The 8,772-nt window shown below is 35.4% G+C and overlaps 2 protein-coding genes across 2 annotated transcripts; both read left to right on the top strand.

Annotated features, from left to right (window-relative positions):
• The first annotated feature begins 2,359 nt into the window (after nucleotides 1–2,359).
• On the top strand, nucleotides 2,360–5,076 carry LOC21401326 (subtilisin-like protease SBT1.4). Its single transcript, XM_010090492.2, has one exon. The coding sequence runs from the start codon at nucleotides 2,430–2,432 to the stop codon at nucleotides 4,797–4,799; it is 2,370 nt and encodes a 789-aa protein (XP_010088794.1). The 5' UTR covers nucleotides 2,360–2,429; the 3' UTR covers nucleotides 4,800–5,076.
• A 1,968-nt stretch (nucleotides 5,077–7,044) lies between these two features.
• LOC21401325 (germin-like protein subfamily 3 member 2) lies at nucleotides 7,045–7,949 on the top strand. The gene has a single exon (XM_010090491.2). It carries the CDS (start codon nucleotides 7,133–7,135, stop codon nucleotides 7,772–7,774), a length of 642 nt encoding a protein of 213 aa, XP_010088793.1. The 5' UTR covers nucleotides 7,045–7,132; the 3' UTR covers nucleotides 7,775–7,949.
• Nucleotides 7,950–8,772: the final 823 nt, after the last annotated feature.

The raw sequence follows: 8,772 nt of genomic DNA, 5'->3' as shown, positions 1-8,772 counted from the left end.
CACTCGGGCCCAAAAGATAAGATAAGATAATAAGATTCTGATAAGACATCATAATTAAGCATAATTGGCTCATGCATATTTATTCATGTGAACTTACAGTTATTTTGCGGGAGATAGTTCCTACTTGCTGAGCGAAAGCTCATTATAGAATGTTTATACTGTAGGTAAGCAACCGGCATATAATGCCTGATGGACTGCCGCCGAGTGAACGAACGATGTGGGGCTCGGGATATGGATACCACTCGCAAATATTTCCGCAATCAACTTTATGTTATAAATAGTTTTGTTAATTATGATTCTGAAACTTATATGTTAAGGTTTGAATATTTTAATTAAGAAAGCAATTTCGTACCTTATGTTTATTATAAGACCTTTAAAAAAAAAAAATATTCCGTAAATTTTAAGAAATTTCAGTAAGTACAAGTTAAAAAGTTAGTTACAGTGGCGGCCTCAAATGAGGGTCGTCACATAAAATAAATTATTTTAACACAAATAAACTAAGGGAAAAATATTTCAAAAAAGTATGTTATAAAAAGGTTAAAATGCTTAGGAGCACATAGCACTTGTAGAAAAAAAAAAAGCAAAAAAAAAAAAAGAAATGGAGCAAAAGTATAAAAAAAAAAAAAAAAAAAAGAGGAGACCACGTCTTGACTTCTTCTGAAGCAAAGAAAACTTTTTTTTTTTTTTTTGGCCTCTTTTATGCATGTTAGAGAGATTAGATTTCATAATTTGTGAGGGAAATGGATCGTAGAGATAAGTTTGAGGATAGCTTAAAATAGACACTATATAATTACGAGGCCAAAAATTTGCACATGCAAGTGGTGTTTTTTTTTTTTTCCTCTGAAAACATGATAGTACAAGATTTTTTGCAAGCATTTCAAAATTTGGGGGTACAGATTATACAAATGACAATACGAGTATAACTTAAAAAAGACAACTAACATAATAAGAAGCCAAACAAATTAACACATGAGGTTTTTTATTTTATTTTTATTTTTTCTTGTTGCCCCTACAAACTTGACGGAATGAGATTCGACTAAGTGGGATTTTTTCAAGAGTTTCAAATTTTGGGAGGAACGAATAAACTAAATATGAAAGTTTGAGGATAACTTAAAAAATTATGACCTTTGCTAACATTTGATGTCTTTTTTACCCTACTCTGTTCATTTTGGATTAATTATAAAAACTCCCCGAAATTATATCCCTTATAATACTTTGCCCTCTAATCTTTGAAACATAACATCTGTTACCTCCGAACAATGAAATGTCAAAAAAAAAAAAAAACCATCCGTTAGATTTTTTTAAGAGAAATTGACATGTAATTTGTCATTTTGGGGTATTTTGATAGTTTTATGGTTTAAAATATAGTTTGAATTTAAAACTAATTTAAATTTGAACTTTTAATTATTGATTGAATGTAAGATAAAAATTTTATGAATTTTTTTTAGTAGAATAAAAAAATTTTGATGTTTTTTTAATATTTAAATTAGTTTAAATTCAAATTAAATTTTAAGCCATAAAATAATAAAAAATACCCTTAAAATAACAAATTAAATTTCAATTTTAGTAAAATACCTAGCGGAGAGGGCTTTTTTGTTAACATTTCATTGTTCAAGGGAATAGATGTTACGTTTTAAAGTTAATGAGGTAAAGTACTAAAGTGTTACAATGATATAATTCAGGGGGAATTTTTGTAATTAATCCGTTCATTTTTTTTATTTTTATGATAAGATAATACCCAAAACATCCCTTCTATTTTGTCAAAATATCACTTTTGTCCCTCTTATTATGCAAGTACCTAGAACACTTTTTTGTTTTTATAAGAACAGATTAAAAACTTGTTCATCCGACGATTTATAAGAGACATAATTCAGAGGAATTTTTGTAATTAATCTGTTCATTTTTTATTTTTATATTAAGATAGTACCCAAAACAGCCCTTGTATTTTGTCAAATATCACTTTCGTCTCTCTTATTATGCAAGTATCCAGAACAATTTTTTGTGTTCATAAAAACAGATTAAAAACTTGCGCATTCTGACGATTTACTTGCGAATTTTGAACATTGAAGTTGTAAAACTTATGAATCGAAGTGCGCGCGCCATGAAAGCACCATGACCCCCAAATCAAAGATGTCTAACATTACCCGCTTTTCTTTTTTCTTTCTTTTTTATTTGAAAAAAGAAATTTAAAGTTGACAGTACTAGTCTTGATCAAATCGACCAAGAGTATGAAAGTGATGTGTGCCACCTAACATGTAAAACGAGTTAAATAAGGCAACAACATAATAATTGGAGTTCAAAAGTTTGCTACTATTAAATAGTAGGGAATGAAATGATAATATAAAGTCTCCAACCCCAATATATGTCCAAGAAATCCATGCCATTGTCCACCAATTTCCCAGCAAATTAAACACAACTATACCAGTGTCATGGCTACAACATTTGATCATCCAAATTCTTTCATTGCCATTTTCCTCTTTTTCTGTCTTATCCAAATAACCTTTTCGAACCCGTTATCAGATGATTCAGATCATCCAATGACATTCATTGTTCACATGACAAAACAACACAAACCACTTCTCTTCACCTCTCAATTCCACTGGTACAATTCCATCATAAAATCTCTACCTATTTCTCGTCACCCTTCCATGCTCCTATACACATATGAGAGAGTTGCTAATGGCTTTGCCGTAAGCCTTACTCCTTCCCAAGCTGCAAAGCTTGAAGATATTCCTGGAGTTCTTTCTGTCATGCCTGACGAAGCCCAAGAACTGCATATCACACATACATACCGATTTTTAGGACTCTCCCCCGACTCCGGTCTTTGGCCTTCTTCCAACTACGGCGAAGACATCATCATCGGAGTTTTTGATACCGGGATTTGGCCCGAGCACCGGAGCTTCTCCGATGCAGGATTGTCTCCGGTTCCATCCAGTTGGAAAGGCACATGCGAGACATGGAATGACTTTCCAGCTTCATCTTGTAACCGAAAAATCATCGGTGCAAGGTCATTCCTTGCAGGACATTACATGTCTAATTTAGCTGGATCAACGTTAAACCTATCAGCAATTACAAATTCCCCAAGAGACACATATGGCCATGGGACTCATACGACTTCAACGGCTGCAGGATCCGTGGTCTCAAACGCAAGCTTTTATGGGTACGCCAAAGGGGAAGCCATAGGCATCGCCACGAAAGCTCGCATAGCCGTGTACAAAGTTTGCGCGACGAAAAAAGTGTGCAGAGTTGCTGACATCTTGGCCGGAATGGACCAAGCGGTTGCCGATGGAGTCGACATAATATCCATGTCCTTATCTGGAGGAACTAAGCCGTACTATCGAGATAATATAGCTATTGCGACATTTGGTGCTATGCAACACGGTATTCTAGTATCCGTCTCTGGAGGAAACCAGGGACCTACGCGCTCTACCGTCAACCATCTCCCTCCTTGGGTACTTACCGTCGGCGCTTCCAGCGTCGATAGGGAGTTTCGTGCTGACGTGGTTCTCGGCGATAATAGAACTTTTCTCGGAGCATCCCTCTATCCTGGACCTTTTTTCCCATTCACCGATCAGTATGAACTAGTCTACGGAGGCGATTTTGGGAATGTCTTTTGCAAAGTCGGCCAATTCAACAAGCAAGACCAACTGGCTGGCAAAATCATTGTTTGTGAACAAGGGGATACTAGTAGTAGCGATATGGCGTATGCGGTGGCAAATGTTACCGGCCGTGGAGCGATAATATTGAATAACAGAAAGTACGGGGAAGAGCTTCGAGCTGAGCAACACCGTTGGCCAGCAACTCGGGTGAGTATGACTGATGGAAATGAAATAAAAAGGTACCTCCAATCGAGCGAAAATCCTACTGCAAACATTTTGTTCCGTGGAACCGTGAATGGGAGTACTTTTCCTCCTGCTCCAAAAGTTGCTACCTTTTCTAGCCGTGGCCCGAACCCGCTCACGCCTCAAATTCTCAAACCCGACGTTATAGCTCCGGGTCTCAACATCTTAGCTGCTTGGACTAATGCCACCGGTCCGCGGGGGGGTAACGATCCCAGACGTGTTGAGTTCAATGTAATCTCAGGAACTTCAATGGCTTGTCCACACGTCAGTGGTATCAGTGCTTTGCTTAAAAAGGCCTACCCTAGTTGGTCACCGGCTGCTATAAAATCTGCCCTCATGACAACTGCTTACAATCTTGATAATTCTGGGCAGAGATTAAAAGATCTCGCAACGGGGAAGACGTCGACGCCTTTTGCTCATGGCTCTGGTCATGTGGACCCGAGTAGAGCTCTTGATCCGGGTTTGATATATGACATGAGTGTCACTGATTATGTCGGGTTCCTTTGCTCTATTGGCTATAGTTCAAAACTTATAAGTATATTTTTTACACAAACGGTTAGTCCGAAAATTTGTGAAGAGACGTATGCCGCACTTGGGGCTAGAGTTACACCCGGGGATCTAAACCTTCCATCGTTTTCCGTGGTTTTCAAGAATGATCAAGTAGAGACAGTAAAGTATAGGAGAACTGTTACAAATGTGGGAACCAATGTCGACGCCGTTTATTCTGCGACCGGGGTTCAACCTGCTGGTGTTAAAATCACTGTCTCACCAAAGAAGCTTGTGTTCGACGCAAATAATCTGACACAAACATATGAGATTACATTCTCGCCGACTGGTGGGCACGGTAAGCTCGCGAGATTTGGTTGGATTCAGTGGAGCGACGGGATTCATAGTGTCAGGAGCACAATTGCTTTTAGTTGGGTTCGTGCAACTACCGACAATGTGGCTTCCATATGATGAACTCTATGATTTGCGCCCTCGAACATGAAGTTGGTTGTGATTTTCGGGCTTGTTCATAAAGAATTACATATTCATCAAGTTTGTTTCACGTTAAATATCTAGTACTTATCGAAAAATAACTCGGAGCTGCACTACTAGTATGCTCCGGCCTATATTAATTCCAAGGGAATTGATGAAAGCACTTAAGACTGTGTCGTATTAATGTTGTTAAATCTTTCGATGGTTTTTCCTTCTTTGCTGTCGTTGGTGTTTTTACTGGTTTAATTTTCGAACTTTAGACCTCCCGTCTACCAAAATGCCACGAAGATACCATATCGATGGTCTGCCTTTTAGTTTCGTTGACTTCGGTTTGATGTTGATGTTGGAACTCAAAAACATGTGAAGGAAGACGGATCTAAGATAAGGTTTTGCAACTTATGATTGAACTTTAGTTTTGCATTATATTTTGTAATCCACATGCTTGACAACACTTTTTTTTTTTTTTTAAATTGCATTGCATTCTGTGAATCACCAGATTGCTTGTTGAAATTTTTAAAATCATTCTCAACATTGATGTGGAATCAAAAGACATTGATACTGAAGTATTGGCCTTTCTCAAGTGCATTTTTGCTAAAGATAATGGTTAGTTGCTAAAGATAAATTTCAAGTCAGCTAAGAAGGGCAACATTCACAAAGTTTCTGTTTTCTTTTTCTTTTCTTTTTTTTTTTTTTTTTTTCAGGTACTGGATCTTCTTTGTGTCTTGCGACTCTAAATTTGTGTTGATATTCTGTTGCAAAAACTGAACTAGCCTTGTTTTATTTTCTCTTTATTTGGTTGTCTTCTAGAAGTTTAGGAAAGCACCAAAAAGTTAGCTATTTGGTGAAATGAAGTATGCAACACGCAAAAGTTTGTTTTTTGTTTTTTATTTTTTATTTTTTTATAGTTTTTTGGGTAAACATTTTTTTGGGCTCAATGTATATGTAAACGTATTTTTAACTCATGAAAAACGTCTATAATTTGATTGGAAGATTAATCTTCCTTTTGTTTTGTTGGAGATTAGGTGTGTATGTTGCTCTTGTGACTTATATGCATGCATAGCCACAAGTTTGATCTGCCCTGGCCCTGAAAATGTGTATTCCTTTTCCTTTGCTTCCTCTGTTTATTCCGTAGTGTAGACACTTTTTTATTTTATTTTAATTTCTAGCATTTTAATGCTAAAATACGACTGCACCATGTGATAACTTGGAGGGGGTAATATGATAAAGTTACCATATTATAATTGGAGCAATTTGTGTAATGGTATTTGGTCGAACATTGTTTTTAATGTCATATCTTTATTCAATTCTATTAAATTTTCATGCTGTTCTTGATTTGATATGATTTTAAAGTGATCTAACAGGTCAAGCATGGTATTATGAAAGCAAGGTATTCTTTCATACGCTACCACATAATTCTCATTATAATTTATACTGGGGCTAGGTGAGCAAAGCTAATGCTGCAGATGTGATGTTGTTAAGGCAGAGGGCCAATGAGAAAGTTGTTGCGTCCTTGAGAAATGTAGCACTCTATTTCTCATTAAAAAAGCGGTTAATTTCATTTCTTTTCAGAAGTCATTCTCAGTTTACCTCGTGAGCTTTTAAATTTCTTGCTGTGCCTCTTGAATTTTAAATTAGTCTCTCATTGGTAGAATTTCTATTAAAAAATATATATAAAAAGAGGGTGTTAAAAAATAAATATGTCGTCTTTTTCTGTTTGTTTTTAAAGTTCATGAGATAAAATAGAATTGCCCTTAAATTTCAAGAGTTACTATAAGAATAATTTTCTTTAAAAAAAAACACACACATGAACGAAATGGGTAAATCTATTATAAATACTTGGCAACAATTATGGGGTTCATGTGCTGACTAGAGATAATGGTTGCATTTTGTTACTTTAAAAATACGCTTATTGCAATACAATGGAATCCATGAATAGGGATAAAACAAATCTTTTTTATATGACTACAACCACTTCTCTACTAAAAGCAATGCAGCCCAAATAAAACATTGAATAAAATAAGATAAAAAGCAAAACTAGTTGGTGAAGGCTGTTCTAGTGGACCAAACTAATCCTCTTTCTCTTCTCTTACTTCCCAAGCAAAGTAAATCGTAATAAGGACATTTCCTCCATAAATATAGTAATAAATAGTATCCCAGATACATTGCTAATTTGTGTTTGAAACTTGAATAGGCATGCATATATTTGTTACTCAGCATCTTGTATTTATGCATTATATATGTTGCAAAATTCAGTTCTTTAAAACACCCTTCTCTTCTGTTCTTGTTTTTCACTAACAAAGATTCCAAAACAAATGTTTCCCAAAACACTAGTATTCTTATATTTCATCTTTCTCAACAAGTATGTCACTTTGGCTTCTGATCCAGATCCTGTCCAGGACTTCTGCATATCCGACATGGAGAATTCTTCAGCCAACACCATCCACTGCAAGAACTCATCCACTGCAACCGTAGAAGATTTTGTGTATTCGGGAATCAAGTCTCCCGGGAAATTTTCCCCGACAGGGCTTTCCGCAACTTCAGTCACCTCGAACGTCTTCCCGGGGCTTAACACACTGGGGATGTCATTTGTAAGAGCTGACTTTGAAGTTGGTGGTGTTAACGTGCCACATTTCCATCCAAGAGCTACTGAGACAGCATTTGTGCTTGAAGGAAAGGTCTATTCGGGTTTCGTTGACACGAACAACAAGATTTTCGCGAAAGTGATTGAGAAAGGAGAAGTCATGGTGTTTCCAAAGGGATTGGTGCATTTTCAAATGAATGCGGGAGATTCTCCAGCCACTATACTTGGGAGTTTTAATAGCCAAAATCCCGGATTGCAGAGAATTCCAGCAGCAGTATTTGGATCTGGGATTAAAGATGAGCTTTTGGAGAAGGCTTTTGGGTTGAATTCTAAGGAGCTTTCAAAGCTGAAGAAAAGGTTTGGTCCTCATTGATTCAGCTAAAGAGAATGTTGAAGTTTTGCCATTATGGATTTTTAGTCAATGATCAAATTATTTCTTTGAAGTACAGAATATGTACTTTAGAATTTAGATGAATTAGATTTCCAATATTCATGAATCTAAACAATGTATTATGCATGTACCAATGACGAACACACACACAAACAAACAAACAAACAAACAAAAAAGCCTTTTTATTTGACAAATTGAATATCTCTTAAAAAAAAAAAAAAAATTTCCCCCTTTTCACTTCATCTATTGCTGCTCTAAAGTTACTGAGCAAAGTACCACTAAACGATAGACATGATGATTTCATATAAGGTCACTGCAATAAAGCTAAAGTGTAAGAGCACTCTCTTTCTTTTTTGGAAAATTTGGTAAAACAAACTCATGACTAGGCAATATTTCTACTGTCTTACATGTCATGTTTTGAATGGTGAAGAGAAATAAAAGGATTAACTTTGCATCCACTTAAACTTCACTAAAAATATCATTCTTCCTTTTTCTAGTTGTTGCAAGGGTGACTTTAGAATCTTTTGACCAGCACATTTTACCAGTCCAAATCTCATAACTCTCACAACTCACAAATTTATCAAGAGCCAGATTAGTAATGTTCTAGATTGTAGAATAATCACGTTTGTTGTACCGACTGAAAAAGCAGTTTTGAGATTAAGGCTTAGTTTGATAGTGCTGTAAATTTTGAAAAAATTGCTTTTAGTTGTGCTGAAAGAAAAATCAGCTGTTACAAAAAACAGCTTAGTGTTTGGTAAACTATAATTATAGTAGATGTGCTGGTTTCAAGATCAGCGTAATAGCGTTTGATAAATTATGAGGTTGAATTGTCGTGGATAATTAAAAATTACGACTATATTATATTATGCTATAATATAATATATATAATTACAATATAATATATAGTTATTATTATATTTAATATAATACAAAAAAAATATTATTATATAATATATTATATAATTATGATATATAATATA

This window comes from Morus notabilis, unplaced genomic scaffold, assembly GCF_000414095.1.
Source record: "Morus notabilis unplaced genomic scaffold, ASM41409v2 Scaffold521, whole genome shotgun sequence".
NCBI classification, from domain to species: domain Eukaryota; kingdom Viridiplantae; phylum Streptophyta; class Magnoliopsida; order Rosales; family Moraceae; genus Morus; species Morus notabilis.
Note: the sequence above shows the minus strand (reverse complement) of the source record. Positions and strands in the feature narration are given on the sequence as shown.